This window comes from Phanerochaete carnosa (assembly GCF_000300595.1).
Source record: "Phanerochaete carnosa HHB-10118-sp unplaced genomic scaffold PHACAscaffold_5, whole genome shotgun sequence".
Taxonomy (NCBI): Eukaryota; Fungi; Basidiomycota; class Agaricomycetes; order Polyporales; family Phanerochaetaceae; genus Phanerochaete; species Phanerochaete carnosa.
In genome coordinates this window covers 3,590,664-3,613,811 of record NW_006767632.1, presented here as the reverse complement: position 1 = coordinate 3,613,811, position 23,148 = coordinate 3,590,664, and the positions used below count along the sequence as shown (strand labels likewise).

Sequence of the window (23,148 nt, the reverse complement as noted above, 5' to 3'; positions counted from 1 at the left end):
TGGCCGAGGCCGCGAAAGAGCTGGCCGAAGCCCGTGCCGACGGCGATGCAGGATTCGGGCAGGTGGGCGAGGCGAGCGATCGTCATCGCCTGGAGGGCCACGGCGTTGCCGAAGCCGAGTGGAACCTTCCATATGCAAAGCGTCAGTGCGTGCTAATAATCAGCGCAGAGAAGAGGCTACTTGCGATGGAGAACCACAGCTGGAACGGAGAGGATGTCTCCCGCATCATGATCAGCAGGACTGTGCCAATGATAGGGAATAGCCCAAAGAGCAGGTCAAGCTTCTTGTACACGCCCGTGTAGCGGATCACCCAGCTGAAAGGTGTCAAGCGTCCAATATCAAGTACATGCATCGCGGAGAAAGACGACCTACCCAGCGAAAAGCGACCCTGCAGAGAAGGAGACACCATTAGGAATCAAATGGGCACCTGGATGCGCGGGCGTTAGCGTTAGCTTAGCCTGTCGCTACTGCTCTAGTCATGACGATTTACCGGCGCGCCCAGCACTGTCCAGTCTGACCGTCCTGAACCACATTGGAAAGTAATACAGAACGGCAAAGTTGCACATCGCGATGCAAAAGTTGCTGATGCCAACTAACAGCGGAACCTTCTGCCTGAGAAGGAAGGGGGCAAGTACCGGTTCGTGCGCGAAGAGGAGTTCAAAGAGAAGAAAGAGCAGAGCGAGGGCGAGAAAGCCTGCGAAGGGCCAGTGGACGAGGGGGTCGGACCACTTGCATGGACGACGTGAGGCAGAGATATGATTCATCAAACAGGGCAGTACGCACAGGCAGATAGTCATTTGCGTGGTAGCTGAGAAAAAGGAGAAAGCAGAGGACCTAGCGACAGCGATCGGTTACGCAGGTAGCTCGGTTGCAAAGAGTAGCGCGACTCACAGATCCAAACAAGATTGTTGTCCCTGTGAAGTCTATCCTTCTCGACATCTCTCTCATGCCCTTTCCGTCGGGATTCTACAATTCGGGGTTAGTTCGAGTAATACCCATAGGCATGCCGTCTGTCTGGCTCAGAGGCTCACGGAGTAACGTAGACTGAATGTGATCAGGATGAATGACAGACAAAACAGCGGTATCTGCGCCAGAAACGCCCATCTCCAACCGAACCTACAGGAGAATTTGGGTCAGTCAATTTCCTTTGGCATTTTGATACGGCCTCATACCAATCACTGACGAAGCCTCCAAGAGGACCGCCCATACCCATGCCAATCTATAGTTAGTGTATGATCAGCATAAGAAGACAGCGGATAGATAGCTCTTGAGTAACGTACGCTATTACAGACCATAGCCAGACCCTGAGTTATACCTCGGCTCTGGCAAGACATTAGCGAAGATAAAACACAGGAACAGCCCCAGCAAACATACCCGCAGCTCAAATAGGTCGCTTGTCACTATCCTATTCATAGAGTGAGACGCGATTAACAAGGGCCCCCTTTCCTGGGAGACATACTTACGTTGCGGCCGTCATCACCCCACCGCCTCCAAGCCCTCCGACCTACAACATACCCATATTAGCAGCCGAAATATTGAACGCTGCAGTCTCCTTACAAATCGTGCGACGATGAGCACGAGCATGTTGTTCGCCAACGCGCTCATGATGCACCCGACCAGCGACAGCAGGATCGCCATCTGCACCGCAACCCTGCGTCCTACGATGTCGCACAGACGTCCGTAGAGAGGGGCGAACGTGCACGTCGCCAGCAGGTATCTAGCGACCAACACTGGTCAGGAGAGCTCCAGTTATATGAGGGGAAGGGACTGACGATGTTCCTAGCCAGCCCGCTTGGTGCGACTGGTGGAACTCAGACGATATGTCGGGAAGTACTGTGAGAGATGCCCGTTAGTCGCCCGAGGACCTACCAGGTGCATAGACGGTAACGGCATACCGGTAGCCACGAGGGTAGCTAAAAGCCGTTGCGTGGAATGAAAGGAGTAAGTTTCGCGCAGGTCAGGTCCAGAGAATGCTTGCTTACAGTTAGCTGACTGATCCTAGCCTTAACAAAGTCAGGAAGACGGGGTGTACATGGGTACGCACCGAAAGAAAGGTCGCAAGCCACAGCCCGGCCAAGATGGTATACCGAATGCGACATGGTATGTCGACAGGAGTGGTGCAGGTTTCCTGGCCTAAGCCTCGACTGGAGTAATCGCGTACATTCCTCGCCTGATGTAGCAGAGGATCTCGTCCGTTCGCGTGTGTCGTGGCATCCGCAGAGCTTTGCGGTTTAACCCGCAATATTGCTAATTCGAATATTTGCTGAAGTATTACGCTCATTTCACTGAAGCCCTCCTAGTGGTTGTTAGGGAAAGTCGCAGGCAGAGGTGCCCGCTGCTTGCACGCTGCGTAGCTCCACAGCGCATGGTCGGTGGAGGATCAAAGGACCAATATACCGTACATCATAGTTGATGACGTAAGCAAGTCATTTAGCTGCGCGTCTGCTGACTCTGAATGTCGTAGTCCCGGCAATGTCTAGCACCCTAGTAAATAAGCCAAGATGTAGTCAAGACACAGGCAACGGTACACGAGATTGCGTAGTAGGACTTGAGAAACGACAACCTTACGCGAAGGACCTGAACAAAGGCACTCAGATGTCGCTATCAGAGTCCAATGTGAGGTCAAAGTCCACTTTGACCGGAGAAGGTCTGCTTGCGTGACGAGGCGAGCGTGCCGCAGCTTGGGAAGAGCTCGCGAGTGTGGCTTGAGTGGAGGGACCCGCTTTATCTGCCCTGACGTATGCGGGCGGTCTGGCATTTGGGGGACGCCCGCCAAGGGGGCTGCGATTATTCCCAAATCTGTATATCGTTCTGATTAAAAACTTTAAAAGTAGAAAAGGCAGAAACGCACCTTCCGTCAATACGGCGTCGCTTTGACATCCGCATGTCCTCCTCGCTTTCACTTTCCTCATGCAGAGAGAACTCGCCTTCATCGTCCATCTCCTCGTCTTCCTCAGATCCACTGTCTCTGCTCAGTGAGAATTCACCTTTGTCGTCCGTTTCCTCGTCTTCCTCGCTCTCACTGTCACTGCCCAGAGAGAACTCGCCTTCGTCACTTGCCTTGCCATCACTGCCATTGTTGTCTATACTGTTCTCGTCCTCCTCCTGGACATCAGTCCGTGCATGCTGGTTCAGTCTACACTCTCTGTGGTAGGTAGCTTTTAAACATACCATAAGGCGCTTTTCCTGCACAATCTCTTCGATTCTGATGTCCAGACGGTATTTGTGGACCTTGTAGCGCTGCTTCCACGACTGCCAAGGATGCTTCTTGGCCAGAGCCCAGCAATGTTCCTAATAAATTAGGTAGTTGGTGTTGATCCATATAGAGAACGTGATGCTCACCTTCTCAGCCATCTCGACAAACAACTTGTGAATGCTTTCACCGTTGCGCCCCTTTGTATTGACATCAGGAATCTCCTGTGCAATCCACCGGCAGAGTAATTCATCTTCCTCGGCGGTAAAGCGCGACCGCCTGCAAAGTACCCGTAAGCGTGCTGCCACGTCGGCATGCGGAGAAGTGGCAAGAATCGGCATACCTTCCCGGTGGGCAGCCTCGCATAGGTACTCTTTTTTTACGGCGCTCAGCTTGGAAAGCTTTGCGCTTGATGCACTTAAGCACAAAGCTTGCCCCTTCGGCACGATGATCCGGGTCGTTCCCGCAATATCTCTTGTATGTCCTGAGAGCTGTGTCGCTTGCTATCCATACTTCGGCCTCTCTAATGTCTTGTACGAGGCGTCCGCCGTACGCCTAAAGGTCCCGCAAAGTCATTTGGATTCGAAGCTATGATCTCATCTTCGTAGGCGCACCTTAATCTTCGTTGCCAATTCCTTTACATCCCGTGGTCTCAAGCCCGCCTTCTCCGTCACGTAGGTGGGCCCTGCAGCAAGAAAGAACTTGATAGGCTGCCCGTCGCGTTTGAAGATCTGTAGAAGCTGCTCAGCAAGACCCACGTCACCAACGAGCCACAAATTCCTGCTCACCTGACCCTCGCTGCTCATCCTTTCCGTTTTATTCTCGAAAGCGCGTGTGAACGCTTTCTACAATCGTCGCTACCGCGTTGCACGACAACGTTCTCGGGGTGGATGGATGAAGCGATGAAGTTGGATGTGCGGGGGAAGCAGGTCCTAGACGAGAACTAACATGCCAGCACATAGGCGCCAGTAGCATCAGCAACAACACTCGAGGGGGGGTTGGGGGTTTAGGGATTAGGGACAGGAAGGGCGGGCGAGACGAGCGACGCGTGAACGCGTAAGCGCCCATTGCCCGATTGTGCAATGATACACAATCGGCTGGTGCTTCTACGGCGCTTCACTCCTTCCCGGACGGCGCGGCTTATGCGGGTACCTGGCATTTGTTTCTTTTGTAGGCGGTCACTAAGAGTGAGCACTAGATCTTTCTCGCTACTGTATATCACTCTATTAATTGAGCTGCCTGATCGAGCTGCGATAACAGCAACCCAGGAGTCATATTCCGGCATTATATTAACTGGTGTGTACGGACTTCCCGGGGTTTATGTATCTACCGTACAAACACCGACTTCTGCCAAACAGTCGAACTCGAGAGACTGAAGGTGAAACGATTTAATCACGCCTCTCTGATTAGCAATCATCCGAACTCACGATGGTAGTCGTCGGTGAGTGGCTTGGAAAAGGACGCGACGCGCCAGATTGCGGGCGAGCCGGCGTTGCCTGCCGTTCTTCAGAACCACTCGGGCTACCTGAAACAGCCACCTGCGGCGACTGAGTTTTGAGTGAAGGCGACGGCGGTTCCTGCGTCGGAGAAGCCACATTCTGCGTCTGTTTTGCCTGCTGCCGGTCTAGGTGAGTATTGGCCGCCTGTGGTGTGCCAGGCTGGGGCGAAAGCGACGACTGAGGTTGCTCCGCCGTCAATCCGCAATACTGCATTAGTAGATTCCACTGTTGGAGCACCTCGTGTTCAGCGTCAGTCACGTCTGGCGCGGGCGCGGGCGGAGTTCGTGCAGGCCGCTCGCGCAGAGACTTCTTGCGCGTAGCTTTCTCCTGTGCAGGCTGCAGGCGTGGAGGTGCTGGTGATTCTCGTTTGGGCTGTGGCGACCGTTGTTTCTGTTCCCCAAGAGGACAGTGCGTCTGCAAGTCTTGCTGCAGCGCCACCCGCAGGCCATGATAGTCGACGTTCGATGGCCCGAGGACTCGAGGAGCCCGAAGTTGAAGCGCGTAGCCTGGTTCAGGATGGGTCGTTGCCGTCGGTGCTTCCTGGCCACGATCTTGTCCAGGTGCCGGTGTCGAGATGTTCGGGGTGCTGGCTTGAGGCGTGGCGGACGCACGAGTCTGAGTGGCCGCTGGTACCTGGGGCGCCGACTGCAGCGCTGCTCCCACGACGCACAAGGCCTTTGTGTTCTTATATTGCTGGCTCGCGTACAGAATGGGCGGGTCGTACGGCTCCTCACCAAGCGTCTGACGGAGTGCGTCGTGCTCAGATTCTTCTTCCTGCAAGCGTATCTTGTCTTCTTCCAGCCCAGCACGAAAGCACGCGACGGTCGCGTCCCTGTCCAATTCACGATAGCTGTTTGCGAACTCCTCGCTCTGTGAAGAGTTGGTTTGGACACGAGCTGACGTATCAGGCCCGCATCACGCACCTCTTTACAGGCAGCCTCGATAGCAGAAGAGAAGATATCGCTCTTCCACCTGCCCGAGGGCAATTCGTCTTCGAACGGGAAGTCGTCGACAATCTGTTGATAGGTCGTGGCGGAAAAATCCAGGTCGCGGTAATGATTGTTCAGGTCGCGCTCTTGATCTTCCAACACCTGGCGATTTTGGGTTATTTGCACATCTTGCTGCTCTGAGGGGGACATTCCGCGCCGTGGTGGACGAAAGAGAGAGGTGCTGCAGCTCAAGACGGAGATTCAATGTACCCTGTGTGTGAAGTGGCGGCCGCTCAGACCTCGTGACATTGCTGAGACAAAGGTTTTGTCGACAATTTGTGTGGCCATTGACCATATAGATAAGAACAAAGAAGCGGCATTAGGCGCCCTGCAACCGTGCTTGGGTCCGGCGCCAGCCCTCTGACCGCGTTTGCCACGAAAACAAGAGAATATCAATGCCATTCACATCTGACACAGCAGATACACACTGTTAGAATGTACGTCCGAGAACTTGCCTGAGCACAACTTCTAGACGCTCGTCGACAGACTCCTGCGGGGCCGCTGCGCCGGGCGCGCCGTGCCTCCGATCTCGGGGCTCTCGAGGTCCATGCCGCCCTGGTAGGACTCGTACGTCGACAGGCGGCGGCGACGTGGCGCGGGCGGGCGCGGCGAGGGCAGCGAGTCTTCTTCGTCCTCTCCGTTGTGGTACGGCTCGGCGCCCTCTTCTGGCTCCGCGGTCTCCTCGAGCGGGTTCTCCGGCCGGCGTGGGGATATCTCCGTGCGGGTCGTGCCGCGGCCCTCGGGCTCGATGTCGAGGGACTTGTCGGGAATCTGAGCGTTGTATACGTCATTGAGCGTGTAGATTGCTGGCACAGAGGTGGTAGACTGACCGGTAAACGAGCGAGGTAAGCAAGGAACGTCGAGCAAGCCGCCATGATGAAGACGGCGCGCAGAGCGATGGCATACGAGTCGCGCGCAGCGCGTTGGAGATCAGGACGGAGACTGCCAACGAGGGTAGCCGAGTGTCTAATCTTGTTGATCATCTAGTGGACCTGTCAGAGTAGCGAAGTTATAGCACAGTGCGTAGCCATACCTCCTCTCTATTATCGTCTTTGGGTACGCGTTTGTGCAGTTCGTCGTCAAGCACGGACTGGAACACCGCTGCGGAGATGGCGACGCCACCAACCTGGCCGATTCCTCGGAAGAGCTGTCCGAATCCGGTACCGACGGCCATTTGAGATTCTGTGCCTGACAGTTAATCTTGCTCATCTAAAAGCGGTGCGTGACGACTCACGTGGCAGATGGGCAAGTAACGCGACTAGAGGCAGCATTAATGGAGTATAACGGCGGGTGGGTGGTAGACTCACTGAGCATTGTCTGTAATACCACGGCATTACCAAAACCGAGAGGCAGCTGTAACAGTAATCAGAACAATTCGCAGCTTCCACATCAAGAACAACACATACAATGCTCAACCACAAGACAGCTGGGGGCGAATCCTCGCGCATAAGAGACAGTAAGATGGCAGCGACGAAGGGAAATAGGCCAAAGATAAGGTTAAGACGCTTGTACTTTCCGGTACGATGCATGATCCATCTATTGAGAATGAGTAGCCGGTAACTACGCCTTCTGTAGACGACCTACCCAGCGAACAGTGATCCACAGGAGATTGAAATGCCGTTTGGAATGAGATGCGCTCCTGCATACCTTGCATGACATCTGTGTACTGCAATCATCAAACAGAACCACTCACCGGCCTCGCTCGCACTCGTCAACATGACAGTCTGGAACCAAGTCGGAAAGTTGTACATGACCGTGAAATTGCACATTGACACCAGGAAGTTGCTAATGCCGACCAGTACCGGGATCTTCTGCTGGAGTAGAAAAGGTGCCAGTACCGGTTCAGGTGCGACGTATAACTCGACATAGACGAAGGCGACGGCGGAGAGAATGGCGATAGCAAGAGGTATAAATACGACAGGTGAAGACCACTGGCAGATCGTCAACACTTCATACAACTTCTGTCTCAGGAATGGGCTTACGGGATATTCTTCGCTGTAGCGGGTGCTAAGGAACACGAGAAAGGCCAAGACCTGGTCCGCATTAGCCAGGCTCCACGTCAATAATAGTTGATATGACTCACAGACATAAATAGTGTGAAGCTGCCGCCGTAGTCGATGCGTTTCAGCACTTCCTTTGTGTTCTTGCTCCTTCCCTGCGCAAAACGCATCAAAGCTTGCTTTACTTAGGAAACGCGAGGCGCACTTACCGGGGTAACGTAGTTAAGGTTAATAGATGTGAAGATAAACGAGATCAGAAACATGGGAACTTGGAGAAGAAAAGCCCAACGCCAGCCAAGCCTAATGCACAAGTGGGTAAAAACTTGGAATATCCGATTATCACGAACGTACCTATCGCTGATGTAGCCCCCAACGGGTCCGCCAAGACCTTGCCCGAGCTATAAAGCGCAGATGTAAGCAAGTTGAACTCTGTGGTACAATACCCTTACGCTATTGAAGACAGCGGCTACGCCTTGTGTCAAGCCTCTCTCCTAGATTTATAGCGAATTAGCATGATAAAGCCTCTATACAGAAGCCCGACAGACCCTCAGACTATACATGTCGTTCGTAATGATCCTGGGAAAATCAATCATGAGAATCAAGGTAAGCATAGCGGCTGGAGACGTACGTCGCAGTTGTCACGATGCCGCCGCCGCCGAGTCCCCCAAGAAAGCGAGCAGCGATTAGCATTTCCATATTACTGGACAGGCCACAGCAGAGTGTTCCAAGACCGGCGAAGAAGACTGCAGTCTGATTGGCACCACGTCTGCCCATTACATTGCACAACCGTCCATACAGAGGAGTGAACGTGCAGATAGCCAGTAGATACCTATCGTACAGTTTGAGTGATAAGTAACGAAATGCGATCTTGAAACGTACGCAGTACCAAGCCAACTCGCTTGGTGCGACTTCTTGAACTCTGAAGATATTCCTGGAAGCACTAGATTGGCGCTTCAGCATTACAACATTGCAAGGGCATTTTTTGACGCACATGTCGCTACCAGAGTAGCTAGCAACTAAGAGTCAACACCTGAGACCTGCTTTGATTGTATTTACCAACTTACTGTTGAAAGACTTTAGAAGTTCATGCAATGTGCAGGCAGGCAGCTAAGCACTCCAACGAACGAGAGAATGACGAGACAGACACACAGATAAAAAGGTTGCAGCCCATATTCCAGCCAAAATACCATATCTCGTCGTTTTCGAGATCTCTAGAGGTCCCGGCTGGTACCTCTTGCTCGAGTCCTTCTGCGGTCCATCTCCATTCTCCAAGAGCAGTGGGTCATTTTCCTCGTCTGAAGGGCGATTCATGCGCAGCGTTGAGTGATAGAATCAAGAAAGTACAGATATCTCGAGGATATCACGACAAAGAGGTAGTGTACAGGTCGCAGGTCGTGCGACGAAGTGGTGGTCGACTCCGGAATCCTGGGGGCCGGGGGAGCCCTACGAGACTAATTTTGGCAGTATGAGCGTCATCAAACGCCACCACGGCGCCGCCATTCGGCATGAGTGCCGATTGATTGCCGGTGCCGTTTGCCGCCAACCCATGCCCACGGTCTTGTCAATAAGACAAAAAGTCTAGAGGGCTGCTGTGGATATCCTCCAAACAATTGTTTAGGCTCGATCCCAGTTCATAGTCAACGGTGCTCAATTATCTCTCGGGCCACGGGGCCTGGCACCTGAGTGGCAAAGGCTCGCCGCATAGGTCAATGCCTCTTCCAAATGCCGAAAAAGACAATGTCTCACAGCTATATTGTGCGCTTGCACGTGCAAACCCATCATTTCTTTTAGCTCTTTCATGGCACCACAAGGGACAAGATGGCTTGGAAGAAATCCTTTGCCGCTACATGGTTGCTCGTAGGTGACTCGACGTCATACAACGACGTGTGGCCCACGGTCTGAGGTCAGTATATATAGACGACTTTGATAGCGAGTTTCCTGACCGCTCCAGCTCATAACGACTCGAGGTACGCCGACAGCCTCTATCACTGTTCTTCACATGCAAGAATATTACAATCAGCGAAACAAATGACTCTCACAAGCGACTCGCGCAACTCCCAGCGGTGCGATGCCACGCATGGCGATGACTCGGGCTATGCTAGCGTCGTCGACGATGAAGAAAACGAGCTCGCGACACGCAAAAGCGCTGGCGTCGAAGGGGAGAATCGGCAGAGATCGCCATCTCCTATGCCCTACTACGATTCTGCGAGCCTCGACGTGCCCTTGGATAAGATATGGGACAGAATATTGGATGATTTGCTCATAGCCGCATTCCAAGAGAATGTGCAGGAGGCTTGCGCACACCTCGACAAGATACCGGGACACGAAGTGGGACAACTGCGAGAATTGTTCAGCCTAGACAAGGGTGCCCAACTACTCTGGCTTAAAAGGATGTTGCCTACGGTGCCCGCGGAGGAGTTTTCTTGTGCAGCTGCGAAAGCAGGATGGATCAAGCCCTAAGAGAGCATGCGTTACCGCCTTAATCTGATCTTAACTTAGTCAAGAACCTTCTTGTTATAATGCCAGCTCCGTAGTGAATTTTTCGTATTGCAATGCTTCACGGGTCGGGTACTCCCCGGATTGCAGGGGCTGTTGGACTGCAAATCTTCCAGGTGAAATTGCACTGGCATGGCCTACTGAACAAAGTAGAACGTCACACAGATAATAGCGCCATGGATATTTCCAGAGTGCCAGTAAGCTCTGCTCTTCGTCTGCGCCATTTCAGTTTTCCGAGTGGTCGCGTAAATAGTTCAGGATAGCCACAGCGAACTCAGAGCAACGATAGACAAAGCTATTTCAGCCGAGACTATCGCTGGCAGACAGTGATGCTTGGCTCAAAATATACACGGCCAATAGGGTGATCCTGCGACGAAGATACCTCTTGACATGAAGCCAAAGCATCCTTGAGACCTAATTATCATGGCTACTCGTAGGAGGTATATAAGACACATATCGCAAGCAAACTCTCCGAAGATCCGGTACACGGCCTTCTCCGGCCTCCTCCTCGCGAATATACATGAACAGTTACTTAGTCAACGCCAGCCGTCCCGACACGTCCAAAGGAGATCAGCTTTCCGGCCAAGCACAGGAAGAGGTGCGTTTTTCTTACATAAATCTCGCAGCCTACCATCTGAAAGGGTCGCGCATCAGGACTCGACGCTCACAACGCGCCACTGGGCGAGCCTGCCGCCCAAGATGCACGGAGAACAGTTGGCGACACTCCGAGCAACCCTTGAGAACAGCACTGCGACCTCACTCACGAGCAACCAACCCAGCGTAAACGCTGTCTGGCCCCTGCTCCGCATGTTGCTCGAGCTCGCTTATGCGCCGACTGAGGATGTCGAACCAACCCTGCCCGTCGTCACCACCGGCCTCAGAAACATTCCAGACTTAGACGATGACCTAAGAGCGTACCTGAGCGACACATGCACGCAGTGGAACCAATATCTAGCTTCAAACACCGCCCTAGCCAATGTGCCACCCTCGGAGGCTCCTCTGGTCCGCAATCAGTCACAAGCTGCACAACCCGGTCCTTCACAGATACAAGCTAGGGTCCAGTCTGCCGGAAGAGATAAAATGCATTCGGCCCAAGACGCTATTATGAATCGCTATAGGTAGCGCATCTCGTTGAGGTGGCCGCTGGACATCGAGAAGGCCACATGTTCATTTGTCCTGTCGTTTCCAATAAGACATCTTGTACCGTGTAGCACGGGGCCCTGCGTAATATTTTTGGCCCACAAAAGGCGGGTCCTAGTGTGTTGCTCCACCGAAACTGGGGTGTTATGCTTTGTCCAGACGCTCACCCTGAGACTGATCTATTGCGGCACTGCGAAATACAAGAGTCAGGGCCACACAATGAAGATAATATGTTGAAGGACACCGCTGTGCTTGATCGCCGCAGTACCTTCCAAAAAGTTTGTGCATAAACCTATTCCGTAGCGCAAGGATCACTATCAGCCAATTGTTGTCCGGCTCAATACGCGGAGGAGTATAAAGAGTCGGCTACTAGCAGTTAGCACCCTCCGTACACAGAACACAGACTTACAAGCCACACCTGCCGGCCACTGCCTCGAACTATGTCAGACCAGCCTCAGGACGTGAGTACATGTGGACTCGCGGGTTGCTACTCACTGTGTGTTTTTATCCCACAGAGCTCCTCGTCCGCGTCACAGTCGCACCTCGCTCAACAGTCAAGGGCCCCGACTTTGGCTCGCCAGGATACCTTACCGATGGATGCCGGCGACGGTGCCGGCGATTATCAGCCTCGCGTTCTCCACTGGGAGCCTACCGAGCTCGTCAGCACTTCGGCATTGAAGCCCATGGGAATTCCTATCACGAAGGACATGGAGACCGAGGTCGACGAGTACTCGATTACCTCGGACGGAAACGCCTGATTAGCGTCGATTTTGGTCGACATTAACTTTCCGCTTCACGTGTATATGCCCGTCTCATGAAGAACAGTAAATGTTGGACCTGCAATCAGAAATGAAGATCCTTCTCTACTAGACTAGCTTTCGGTGCTTACCCTTCGAGCTGGTTAACTACGGATGTCGAAGGTTCAAGTTTATAAAATCGAGTGCAGCCTAACCTTCTGGCGGCAAGCACTGGCGCCCATCACGCGGCGTCTGCTTTCTTGCACTCGACTACCACCATCCTTAGCCTCGCGTCGCAAATGCTCGATGTTCTCACTTTTTTGCAGATCATGACTTGCACACCATTACTGACGCTTGTAACGGTTTTTATCTCTGACGAAGACGTGCCTTTCTTTCGCCGTCTCCCCGCCCAGGCTTTGTCATAGAAGGTATTCGGGGCTAACACTGGTGCGGATGGTGATGTCGGCTACAATCTTGCCTCGTCCGAGAGCACTCGTATATGATGGATAATGGCAGGCTGGAAGCTGTGTGTGCGAGAAAGTTTGAGAGGATTATCAACGTGCGTCGTAGAGTCTTGATCCGCGTTTGGGGACTCAACATACTCGAACAACATCCAGGAATGCGGCGGAAACGTTTGCGACGAAATGAGCAACACTTACATCTTGAAGCGAAAAACCGTGTCCTCGACGCTTACTAAGACAGATACTGCGCGAATGACCATGACCATCACGCTGCAGACTGAAATTCGTTGTGCAGCGCGTCGATGCAAATGTTTCCGAGAGCAGCTCCTCGAGAAAACCCATGGCTGACCAACACCCTCGAGAGCACCCTGAAGAAATAGTCTACTAGTGGGTAGCAACGGCATACGCGATCCCGGGCGGAGGGGAGGCAAGGTCTACATAGCACTGGGCAAATAAGTAACGTATCATGTTTCTACACGTACATGTGAATCCTAATCGTGAATGATGCCTCTGGTTTCCAAACGGCCATTAGAAACTTATGAAGCGCTATCTGCGGTCGTCCAGCTAAGAGCGCTGTCGGAATAATGGAGACTGCTCGAGTTTCAACAATGAACAAATCGTCGAACAGCAAGGCTAAATAGCTAACCCGAGGGCTGCCATATCGGCCCATCGCAGGACGTCGCCAGCTCATCCGGCAGCGCATTGAACAAGTTCTCTGCCGGGCAGCTTTATGTTGACTAGGACTCGAACAGCGACAGCTGAATGAATCAGCCACCGAATAGTGCAGGGCAAGCTGATTCTCGAAACTTGTGCCAACAGATTTTGCAAGTTTCACTCTGGGTTATAGCCACATCTTGCACATCAGTCACCGACCCGAATATTCTCATTTCTGCGCCAAATTGCATTATAAGCCTGTCGAACTGGAGCAACGAAGCAGGGTGAAAAATGATGTTCTCCGCGTGGTGCTTTTCGTTCACTCACTTAGCGCTGTCATCTGCTTCGTCTATTACAGAGTATTCGACCATCGCAAGGCTAGCCTGTCGCTCATGCTCGCGAAGGAGATGCAAGAGTCGATCGCATGCTCCGCAGGCAGTCCCGTGCTACGACCCCAGTGGTCAGAAGGGGCGGTGCATAAGACCGACCACAGTCAATGTCGTAACAGACGGATCAATGATTGGTCAGAACCATACACCGCCATGCGCACCGATTAATTCGCGATGCTCGCAAGCATGCACCTTGCTCCGTCTCATCGCGGGCAGGATCCTACAATATAACGAAATTGATGATGGGATCTTTGACGACCGTGGTCAGCCCACTGCCCTTAGCAAATATCGCCCGTGGTTAACCATATAAGAAAGCAAGCGGCGCAGGTGCAGACGACCACCATATTTCCTTCCCATGTTTTCAGCACTCCTATCAACCTTTCTGCTCCTCGTCCCGTTCGCCTGTGGTACCGCGCTTCAGAAGCGCGGCATCACCGGGCCGGTCATTACGAGCAACTTCCCCGACCCATCGTTCGTGAAGGGCACCGACGGGCTGTGGTACGCGTTCTCGACCAACTCCGGCGGGCTGCACGTTCCCATCGCGACTTCGTCCGACTTTGTCACCTGGACAGTCACCGGACAGGATGCTTTGCCCACCGTCGGCGCGTGGAGCACGGGCGGCGACGTCTGGGCACCCGACGTCATCCAGCGAGTATGTCGCGCGTCCCACCCACTGGAAGCGAGATGTGGCTGATATCTGTGGCACAGTCTGATGGAAAGTTCGTCATGTACTACACCGCGGACCAGAATGGCAATGGCGGGAAGCATTGCGTTGCCGCGGCCGTCAGCGACAATGCGCAAGGTCCATATACACCTGAGCCGGCCGCATTCTCATGCAATACTGACCAGGGTGGCGCAATTGACCCCGCTGGTTTTGTTGACGACGATGGCACAGGTAGCGTTAACTTGGATCTGTCAGGAACATATCTGACTGTGAGCGCAGTGTGGGTTGTCTGGAAGATTGACGGCAACAGCATTGGTCATGGTGGTAACTGCAACAACGGTGTTCCTCCCATTGTATCTACGGTAAGCCGCTTTTGATGATAAGTCGTGTGCTTGTCTAAATACCGAATCTCTCGGCACTCCTTAGCCCATCATGATACAACAGGTTGAAGCCGATGGAATCACCCCCATTGGCTCTCCAGTCCAGAGTCAGTCTGTCCCTTCGCTCCCCTACATATAATAAATCTGACCCTGCCACCATAACAGTCCTCGACCGCGACGACGCCGACGGGCCTCTCGTAGAAGCACCCTCGCTCGTGAAGAAGAACGGCGTTTACGTACTCTTTTTCAGCTCGAACTGCTTCTCTGGCCCGGACTATGATACCTCGTACGCCACTGCCACCAGTATCACAGGCCCGTACACCAAGGCGCAGGCTCCGAACGCGCCGCTGCTGCAGACGGGCACGCCGTTTTCGCAACTGTTCTCCCCCGGCGGCCTCACCGTTGGGCCGGGCGGCGTCAACGTCGTGTTCCACGCTGACCTAGGCACAACGTCGGACACGCGCCAGATGTATGTTGGGCAGATAGATATCACGGGTAACACTGTGCACTTTACGTAGGAGGCGCGGTGGGCAATGGTTTGGAAGACGAGCGGAAAGTTGGCTATGCCTGTTACCTCCAGTCGTACGAATATCCCAGAGCGGCAAATCTAATGCAACTGGTCTAATTCTTGAGTTTATTCGAGTCCGTGTGCAGGATAGAAATGTAGGTAGGGAACGACGCTAGGAATGGCGAAGACATTAGAACGTGGGCAGATAATACTACTCCGGGGGGAGGCAGCGAGCAAATGTCCGTTGGAACGAGCATAGAGAGAGAAATTTCCGAGAACCCAATAAATGAATGTAAAAAGGTTTGACTAGCAGGCAGCAGATTATTTGCGTTTCGCCGCCCGGATCCCTGCCTGTCTGCACTGTTGGCTTGCGCTCTCGATAGCCTGCATCCACAGTTGGCAGTCGCGCGCGGACGTAGCTTTGAGGTTGATCTTGTCGCCGCCGCGGGGGTACGCAAGCACAAGCTGGAACGTGAGGTCGTCTGCGGACATGTTCAGTACCTGCCACCGGCGGATTACACGACAAGTTAGTCTTACCTCTACCCCCAGGTACCTCCTTGACCTGTGCCTCAGATAGAGGTATTGGCTAATGGCGATTCAGATGCGCCCGCGATAACAAGGAGTGCTAAAACATACCGTACGATATAATGACTTGGCCCCTTCATCGGTGAGTACCAAGATATCGCTGCAAAGGAAGCCCCGGAGACGCCGTCCGCTCTTGGCCTTCATCAGCAGTCCTTCACGCAGTAGCTTGCGCGGACCCATTGTCCTTGTCGGAGCCGTCAAATCCAGTCGTCTACATTTGACCTAGATTAAACAGACGATGCAGAGTAGGCTGTGAATTCGTTACCCTTCACCAATCCAGAGGTTGCGCGAAATTTGGCGTAGGCGTTCGCGGCCTTCCTGTTCGCGGATAGTCTCATTAATATGGCTAAGGAGCTTCTCGGCTATATCGAGTGAGGCTTGAATTCGCTTGCGTTCGTCCGATGCTTCAGAATATTGCAGGATCTGCGTCACGTTAAGTATAGGCCACAGAGGGCGTTTCACGCAATATCTTACCTGCTTTATGAGCAGTGGGTATCGGGTTATGCGCTGCACTATAGATTTGGGTGAGCTAAGGACTGAAGCGGAGGTAAATATGGCAATATTTACTCGGAACGAGCAGATAGCTAGACAGATCCAGATTCCGGATGGCAGGATCGTCCCGGAGCCGCTGCAGACAAGCGGCCACATCGGAGTTCGACTCCCTTATCGACTGTAGGACCTTGATGGCGTATCCCTGATTCACGCAATATTCCTGAAGGACCGGTTAGCCGTTCACGCAACCAGGACATCAGATGGAAGAGGCACCATGTATATGCCCATGTTTGATATGTTCGTCTTAAGGATGTCACCAATCCTGTCGATGTACAATCTACACTCTTTCTGTCTCTCTTCGAGAGAGCTCAGGAACGTCTGCACAAAGAGAATCGGACCGCTGTCCCGGAGATGTATATGAAAACTAACCGTGTTCACTAAAAGGATGTCTTCTACGTTGGCAAAGATAACCGTGGTGGCCTTCCGGTCTAAGAAAGGTAGTAAGTTGGTATAGAAGACCTGCGCAGTAGACTTTAGTAGAGGAGACTTTAGCAAAACAGCCAATCAGGCCTACCTCCACGATAAGTTGCAAATCCCGGACATATGCCGCTTCGGTAGTGATGAATTCGAAGATGGCCTCTTGTCGTTTCCGCTCCTTCGCCGGAATCTCTTCCAATGCGGACTTATCGACCAGACTTGCCCAAGACTGAATGTACATGGTTAGTACAGGAACACTGTCTTCTCACGATAGGCTTACAGTTCCAAAGTCATTCTCCATCGCCGGCGTCCCAGGCTCCTTCTCCTGCAAGATAGGAGCAGATATGACGGGCCTAACACGCTCTTCGTTGTCGTTCGCGGGCGTCTTGCGTCCGAAGAAGTTCAAAAAGTGTGATGTGCGCCCCTCGTGCTCCACGCTGGCGGCAGATGGGGTCCGCAAGATCGACGACGGTATAGATGGGCTGGCTGTGAGCGAGTTTGCCGAGTCGGCCGAGAGGGTCGAGAGCCGGTTGAGATTGGTGGTCGACTGGCGGTACGCCTCGTATCGCTCATATGCGTCGTCAAGACGCGGGGACTCGGGCACGAGCGATGCAGGGAGCTCTTTCAACGCTGTTGACGAATGCCGGTGAGTGGGCACAGCGGGCGCAGGCCGTCGTTTACGGGTGTTCCTCTTTCGCGCCGGCCGTGGCGGGGGCTTGCGGTCGGACTTGATGATGAGACCCGCGGCTTCGAGGACACGTTGTCGCTCGAGCGCTCGAGCCTCACGTTCTGCCTTGCGCTGCTCCTCGGTGGTTTCCTGTTCCTCATCGTCAGAAGACTCTGTCTCAGCGAAAGATTCACCGTCATCCGAGGAGTCCCAGTTTGAGCTTTCGTCTTCCGTCTCTGTCTCGCTGTGAACTGATGCTGTGTCCGAGTGCACCGAGAACCTGGACGGATCCTGAGGAATTTGCTCAGTCGACGCTGATTCATCGGCTGGTACGTGAGAACGGGGTGTGACAGGCGAAGAAGCTATTCCAGTGCAATTTGGGTGGGCGAGATTCCAAGTACCCGTGTTTAATTGAGTCCATACATGTAAAAAGAGAAGATACGAAAATTACTTCAGCCTGAAGCCACACAGTTTAAACTGAAGCACTCAAGGAATGTGAACATCTTACTGACCCTCTACGACTTCCAAATATGCCGCTGGTACGATGAACACGACACCACTTTGCTCGGCCTTCCACCAGTCTGCATCCGAACGATCCACAATGCTGAGCTCGTCTCCCTCGGCGAAAGGCAGCTCGTCGGCGTTGCTGCCTTCGTAGGAGTACAGAGCTTTTGCCTTGGCTACAACACATGTTAGTGACGATGCCAATAGAGAAGAGGCAGCAATGCATACTAGTCTCGATCTTATCCACGTAGGTCTTGGGGAAGAATCCGCTCCTGCCATCGCGAACCAGAGTACCATACCACCAGTCGGCACCCGATTTCGACGGACGCGCAGTCAAGATGAGATTTTCGCCAAAGGCTGAAGAAGTGGTAAGTCAAGTAAAGCAATCAAAACCAAGAAGTGGAGCGTACACAGATCCTCGGCGCGCTGACCCTCGTACGCATACAACGAACGGACACTGAACTCTGATAACATATTCAGCTCCTGCACTAGCACATGAAACGAGAGAAGCTCACCAGTCGACATATCAATGTCTTGCATGAGATCATTCTCCTGGGCATGTTGCTGAGCAGGCTCCGACGTCTGAACTTGGATATGCGGTACGGCTGCAGGCTGCTCATGCTCGTCCTCCTCGGCCATAGACTCAAGGCGCTCGTGCATTGGGGTTGACTCGCCTGCTTGTTCAGCTGCGAGGCCCGCGAACCAACCGACAGACTCCCTGTTCGAGCGCGATGAGCCCGTCTGCTCCATCGCCGGTGTCATCCCAGGAAGCGACATTGCAGGTGGTGACGGAGCACGAGGTGCAGCATTGACGTGCGGAGGAGGAGCAGCATCACCAATAACTTTGCCGGATAGGGCGGCGCCGCTGCGATCGCTGGTCTGTGCCTTTCGCAGCCTCGCACCAGACTGGATGGCGCCCAGCAATGCATTGCGGTCTCCAGTTGGGGCAGGAACAGCGATGGCAGCCGCAGCAGGCGGGGGAACCGGCGCACCTGGGGGCGGAGGGGGAGGAGGGGGTGCACCGCCAGCGGACATGTCGACCGCCAGTGGTGCGGACGGAGGTGGAGGTGGCGGTGGAGGTGCGGCAGTAGCAGCAGGCGCGGGAGTGCTAGATTGTGACCGCACGGACTGAGTCGGTGCAGCAGACTGCGGCCGCGACGGCGGCATGATGCTGCCAAAGAGCTGTTGCGCGAGCTTGTTACGTGTATCGCGAGACGAGTCGAGCTCGTCTTCACTACTGTCATCATCTTCCTTCTCTTGGACGACGTCCCAGTCATCCTCACTATCCGCAGGCGCAGTGTGGTACGATGTCTTGACCGCAGGAGGGGCTGGACTCTTAGATGGCGGCGGGTACGACGGAGCAGGAGGGGCCGGAGATGCTGAAGAGGCGACTGAAGGTGATGTTAGAGTAGATTGAGGTTTAAAAAACGGATTCGCCCCTCCGTTAGCCGCGGCGGCGACCGGTGTAGGGGTCGATCCCTCCATCATCATGCGACTGAATGGATTGGTCTTGTTTTTGTCAAGAGGAGGCGACATCGGAACTGGCGGGCTGGATACAGCCGGAGGTGCCGGCGGAGGAGGAGGAGGAGGAGGAGCAGGCGTTGCAGCTGGGGGAGCGGGAGCGGGTGGCGAGCGCACCGATGCAGGGGGCGCAGGTGGCGGTGATGTGATGGCAGACCGTCTGGCTCTCTCCTCTTCCTCGAGACGTCTGTTAGCCTCGACTTCTTCTTCTTCGAGCCTCCGAAGTCTGTCAAGACGCTCCTCACGAGCCTTACGCAAAGCAGCCTCGCGCGCGCGAATCGCCTCCTCCTCAGGATCGATTTCCGGTTCAGCAGGAGCCGGTGGTGGCGCCGGGGGAGTAGGCGTTGGCACAGAAGGTATGCGGGCGACGACAGGGGGACGAGGTGCAGTAGCCTTACGCGGAGGCGGCGGAGCAGGGGCCCTGGGCTTTGGTGCTGGAGGAGCAGCAGGCCTAGGAGGAGTTGGAGCGGCAACTGAAGGCGTGGGCGCAGCGGGAGGAGACGTGACAGTCGGAGGCACAGGTGGAGTAGGAGTAGTCGGGCTCGAGCTTTCCTTTATGGCCCTCTCGTTCTGGAGACGTTGCTGCCGGAGACGTTCACGCTCCTCGGCTTCTCGCTCAGCTGCCTTGGCCTTCTCCTCCGCCTCCGCCTTCTCCTTCGCGAGACGCTCTCCGACGCTGGTATCGACCTTAGGCGTCGATGTTGTACCAGACAATCCGAGTGCGGCCATGCGCTCTTGGATGCGCTTTTGCGCCTCGGCCCTGGCATGGGCCTTGCGCTCCTCAGGGGTCATCTGCTTCAGCGCAGGTGCAGGAGACGCGGTCGGAGCAGGGGCGGGGGGCGGCCGGTTGATAGTGCTGCTCGAGGCGGCAGGCGGAGGTGGAGGCGGGCTTCTGACAGAAACAGGCGGGCTTCGAGGACGGTCACGGCCATAATCACGATCATGACTTCTGTCGCGGTTGCGCGAATAGGGCCTGTTTCGGTCGTAGTCGCGATCACGATATTTATCGAAATCGCGGTCCCGGTCCCTGTCACGGTCATCGTACGAGGAACGATAGTCTCGGTCCCTGTCACGGTCGCGGTCGTCGTAGCGAGAGGAGTAGCGGTCGTCATCGCGGTCGCGATCATCATAGCGTCCGAAGCGATCGTTCCGCTTGTCGCGTTCGCGAGCCCATTCCCGCTCTTCGCGCTTCTTCCGCTCTTCTCGGTCCTCGATACGCCGTTCGAGGTCAGGAATACGCTCGTGCATCAGCGAGAGCAGCTCGCGCTCAAGATTCCGACGCTCTTCATCCTTGCGCGTTGATCTGGGACCCTTGGAAACGTAGTCAAGGTCCTCTTGGAGCCTCTTAGCGCGGTAGCGCAGGTCGGACATCTCTCGCTCAAGTTCTTCGTCCTCCGCAGTCTTCGCAGCATTCTCGGCGGCACCGCGATCGAGCATCTTGCTCGTATTCTCGAGCTGCCGCTTCAAATCTGAGAGATCTGAAGATGGGCTGTTGCTGTCGCTAGCAGTACGAATGGCGGAACGGTCGACATGGCGAGAACGCGGCTGGTAGAAGCCGCCAGCGGGGGTATCATCATTGTACTTGTAGACCGTTGCGTCTTGGCGCCCACCAGCCCCTGGGGCAGACGTGCTATTGAAGGAGCGTTCCTTGAGCCTAGAGACCGGAGTATCGATTCCAGGAGAACGTGCACGTGTATCATTCTTGAGGATATCTTTCAGGAACGTAACTGAATTGTCAAGGTCGCGGTGCGAGGGCGGCACAAGCTCAGGGGGCAGTTCGTCGGGGATATCGTTGCCGTTGAGGCCTGAAAGCACGTCATTAGGAAATGGTAAATCTGCGAGGTATCCGACAGACTTACGGCGATAGATCATACCCATTGCCACGTGGAACTCAGCGAGATTGAGCTTTCCGCGATTGTCTGCGTCCGCGAGTGCCCTAGGATGGAATGTTAGGGCTGTACAGGATCTCGTCATTGTCATACACGAACCATATCTTAGCCAGGTCATTCCTATCGATACCACTTTGGCCAAAGACCTCCAATGCTGTCTGACCGTTGATAAAGCCCTCGTTACGGGTGTCCCAGGCGCGGAAGATTTGATCATAGCTCTTCTTCTCTGCTTTGGATAACGCCCACGGAACCCTAGGTGTCGAATTTCCACGTTGCTGCTGGTTGTGCTGCTGGAATGATTGTTGCAGCGAGAATCCGCCCTGGGGCTGTTGGAGCTGAGGCGCGCCAGCGGCATTGTACGGTGCAGAAGGGTTCGCAGGCAAGAACGTGCTGGACATCATCTGTAGGCGCGGATCAATGAAGCCCGTCATCTGCGGCACCAAGGGCTGCAGCCCGCCAGCGAATCCGGTCGGCTGTGCTGTCAGCGGGCCTGGCGACGGGCTCAGAAAACTCCGCGTCGGAGCCTGCAAGCCAAGCATGCCTGTTGGTTGCACATTCTGCTGAAACTGTTGAGGGATCGGGGGGACAGGGGGAGGTGGAGGAGGAGCTCGCTGCTGCAAAGCGTTGGGCTGAAAGCCGGTCGACTGCGCACGTAGCGGTTGGAAGCCCGTCTGCTGTGGCAGCAGCCCGCTAGGTTGTAAGCCAAAGCCAGTTGGTTGAGGCTGCTGGCCTCCCGGGAAGCCTGTCGGCTGAGGCTGCTGGAAACCAGAAGGCCGCTGGCCGGGGAATCCTGTTGGCTGCGGTGCGATACCACCTGGCTGGAACCCTGGCTGGAATCCCTGTTGAAATTGCTGCTGTTGCTGGGGATTAAAGCCGGTTTGAAGGGGGACTTGAAAGCCTTGACCCCATTGCGCCATACTGGCCACTCAACGAGGTCGATGATGTGGAAGGAGGTAAAGATGTCTCGTGCGGTGTACCTCCACTCAGACGTCGCGTTACACAATCAGGCGCCCATCCGTTGGACCCGATGTTTAACTCGTCATAGAGTCTCAGATCTCAATCCCGACATCCCAACTCGCAAAGAACGTAGACGAGCATAAGAGGTTATATGTTGGGTCTCGAACTACTAACATACGGGAAGAAAAGAAAGCGATACCAAAAGATATAGATAACCTCACACCCGTCTAGATTATCTAACGCAAGCGCTGGATCTTGGGTTCGCGTTCACCTGAAGAGGACGGTCAGAACTGTAAGGATGCTAGACTGTTATGTCACGGCATAATTTCAGAGAACCGGGTCTCGACAAGGGCGACTCCCGAAGGAGTGCTCTCAGACGGCACTTCCTAATTGCATTCGGTTTGTGATCATCTCATACCATGCCAGTAGCATGTAGAGTGGAGACGGAACTACTCACGTTGTAACGAGGTCGTGTGGTAAAAGGCAGAAAGTCGTCAAACCATGAGTTGCGTGCAGAGATCTGAAGGATATGGTCAGCGGGCATATTCGAGACAGTCGAACAGAAATAAGTCAGTAGTGCAAATATGTTTGGCTATTGCTCTGCCTGTCGTCACCGCCACGCATGGCTAAGACTGGGGCGGCAGAGATATCATCACTCTCAACGAAAGAATACGTGTGCTCACCATGCATGCAAGACCTACACCGAAAAACCCGCGGGAAGGCTGATTGTGCAAAAAAGTCGGAGGCAGCCTCTCACTGATACCCTGACAAGCTATACTGCCATTAGCACCGGCGAAAGCTAGAGAAAACGCAAAGCTGCATCAGCGTATGGTGATGGATGTGAGGCAAATTTTCGACTTTATAGATACGCAATCAAATCACGTGATTTATACCATATTTGGGCAGCCTCCCAGACCTCGGCTCGCGAGTGGGCTGCTCGCGTCGA

General features: G+C 54.2%; 7 protein-coding genes across 7 annotated transcripts; 2 read left to right on the top strand and 5 right to left on the bottom strand.

Annotated features, from left to right (window-relative positions):
* Window positions 1-142: 142 nt before the first annotated feature.
* Window positions 143-2,400, bottom strand: PHACADRAFT_209625 (uncharacterized protein; the record flags this gene model as incomplete). Its single annotated transcript, XM_007396364.1, has 14 exons — window positions 2,045-2,400; window positions 1,896-1,988; window positions 1,773-1,833; window positions 1,558-1,717; window positions 1,464-1,504; window positions 1,375-1,405; window positions 1,281-1,322; window positions 1,173-1,219; window positions 1,032-1,116; window positions 892-966; window positions 784-834; window positions 491-728; window positions 373-427; window positions 143-314 (listed from the first exon to the last, which is right to left on the bottom strand). Exons 1-14 carry the CDS (start codon window positions 2,097-2,099, stop codon window positions 143-145), a joined length of 1,206 nt encoding a protein of 401 aa, XP_007396426.1. The 5' UTR covers window positions 2,100-2,400.
* A 603-nt stretch (window positions 2,401-3,003) lies between these two features.
* PHACADRAFT_257205 (uncharacterized protein) lies at window positions 3,004-4,123 on the bottom strand (the record flags this gene model as incomplete). The annotated part of the gene is made up of 6 exons (XM_007396363.1): window positions 3,982-4,123; window positions 3,808-3,924; window positions 3,537-3,748; window positions 3,343-3,472; window positions 3,172-3,291; window positions 3,004-3,105 (listed from the first exon to the last, which is right to left on the bottom strand). Coding segments are annotated over exons 1-4 (440 nt in total), but the record flags the coding sequence as incomplete, so codon positions are not given.
* Window positions 4,124-4,599: 476 nt separating this feature from the next.
* On the bottom strand, window positions 4,600-5,921 carry PHACADRAFT_184827 (uncharacterized protein; the record flags this gene model as incomplete). Its single annotated transcript, XM_007396362.1, has 2 exons — window positions 5,616-5,921; window positions 4,600-5,562 (listed from the first exon to the last, which is right to left on the bottom strand). Exons 1-2 carry the CDS (start codon window positions 5,829-5,831, stop codon window positions 4,600-4,602), a joined length of 1,179 nt encoding a protein of 392 aa, XP_007396424.1. The 5' UTR covers window positions 5,832-5,921.
* Window positions 5,922-5,929: 8 nt separating this feature from the next.
* Window positions 5,930-9,111, bottom strand: PHACADRAFT_184826 (uncharacterized protein). Its single transcript, XM_007396361.1, has 19 exons — window positions 8,831-9,111; window positions 8,746-8,755; window positions 8,673-8,690; window positions 8,561-8,621; window positions 8,310-8,510; window positions 8,227-8,257; window positions 8,131-8,172; window positions 8,033-8,079; window positions 7,891-7,981; window positions 7,765-7,836; window positions 7,664-7,714; window positions 7,375-7,612; window positions 7,266-7,320; window positions 7,088-7,217; window positions 6,989-7,034; window positions 6,916-6,939; window positions 6,715-6,863; window positions 6,512-6,664; window positions 5,930-6,452 (listed from the first exon to the last, which is right to left on the bottom strand). Exons 1-19 carry the CDS (start codon window positions 8,990-8,992, stop codon window positions 6,150-6,152), a joined length of 1,884 nt encoding a protein of 627 aa, XP_007396423.1. The 5' UTR covers window positions 8,993-9,111; the 3' UTR covers window positions 5,930-6,149.
* Window positions 9,112-11,780: 2,669 nt separating this feature from the next.
* Window positions 11,781-12,157, top strand: PHACADRAFT_257202 (uncharacterized protein; the record flags this gene model as incomplete). Its single annotated transcript, XM_007396360.1, has 1 exon — window positions 11,781-12,157. A coding segment is annotated over exon 1 (289 nt), but the record flags the coding sequence as incomplete, so codon positions are not given.
* Window positions 12,158-12,307: 150 nt separating this feature from the next.
* On the top strand, window positions 12,308-14,595 carry PHACADRAFT_257200 (glycoside hydrolase family 43 protein). The gene has a single exon (XM_007396359.1). The coding sequence runs from the start codon at window positions 13,914-13,916 to the stop codon at window positions 14,250-14,252; it is 339 nt and encodes a 112-aa protein (XP_007396421.1). The 5' UTR covers window positions 12,308-13,913; the 3' UTR covers window positions 14,253-14,595.
* Window positions 14,596-14,744: 149 nt separating this feature from the next.
* Window positions 14,745-22,212, bottom strand: PHACADRAFT_209619 (uncharacterized protein). Its single transcript, XM_007396358.1, has 16 exons — window positions 21,345-22,212; window positions 21,216-21,292; window positions 18,351-21,161; window positions 18,246-18,299; window positions 18,064-18,192; window positions 17,844-18,011; window positions 16,945-17,645; window positions 16,762-16,893; window positions 16,617-16,706; window positions 16,461-16,565; window positions 16,263-16,407; window positions 16,170-16,207; window positions 15,961-16,118; window positions 15,747-15,906; window positions 15,648-15,696; window positions 14,745-15,592 (listed from the first exon to the last, which is right to left on the bottom strand). The coding sequence occupies exons 1-16, from the start codon at window positions 22,160-22,162 to the stop codon at window positions 15,432-15,434; spliced, it is 5,796 nt and encodes a 1,931-aa protein (XP_007396420.1). The 5' UTR covers window positions 22,163-22,212; the 3' UTR covers window positions 14,745-15,431.
* Between the last annotated feature and the right edge of the window lie 936 nt (window positions 22,213-23,148).

Excerpts from the sequence above, each read along its gene's own strand:
- PHACADRAFT_209619 (XM_007396358.1), bottom strand. The coding sequence starts at position 22,162 with ATGGCGCAATGGGGTCAAGGCTTTCAAGTCCCCCTTCAAACCGGCTTT. Across the intron at positions 18,300-18,350 it reads AGACATTGATATGTCGACTG|AGTTCAGTGTCCGTTCGTTG; the intron begins GTGAGCTTCTCT and ends ATATGTTATCAG. Across the intron at positions 17,646-17,843 it reads ATATTTGGAAGTCGTAGAGG|CGTCGACTGAGCAAATTCCT; the intron begins GTCAGTAAGATG and ends CCGATGAATCAG.
- PHACADRAFT_184826 (XM_007396361.1), bottom strand. The coding sequence starts at position 8,992 with ATGAATCGCCCTTCAGACGAGGAAAATGACCCACTGCTCTTGGAGAAT. Across the intron at positions 8,258-8,309 it reads GGCATCGTGACAACTGCGAC|GATCATTACGAACGACATGT; the intron begins GTACGTCTCCAG and ends TGATTTTCCCAG. Across the intron at positions 7,321-7,374 it reads GACGAGTGCGAGCGAGGCCG|GAGCGCATCTCATTCCAAAC; the intron begins GTGAGTGGTTCT and ends CAAGGTATGCAG.
- PHACADRAFT_257200 (XM_007396359.1), top strand. The coding sequence starts at position 13,914 with ATGTTTTCAGCACTCCTATCAACCTTTCTGCTCCTCGTCCCGTTCGCC.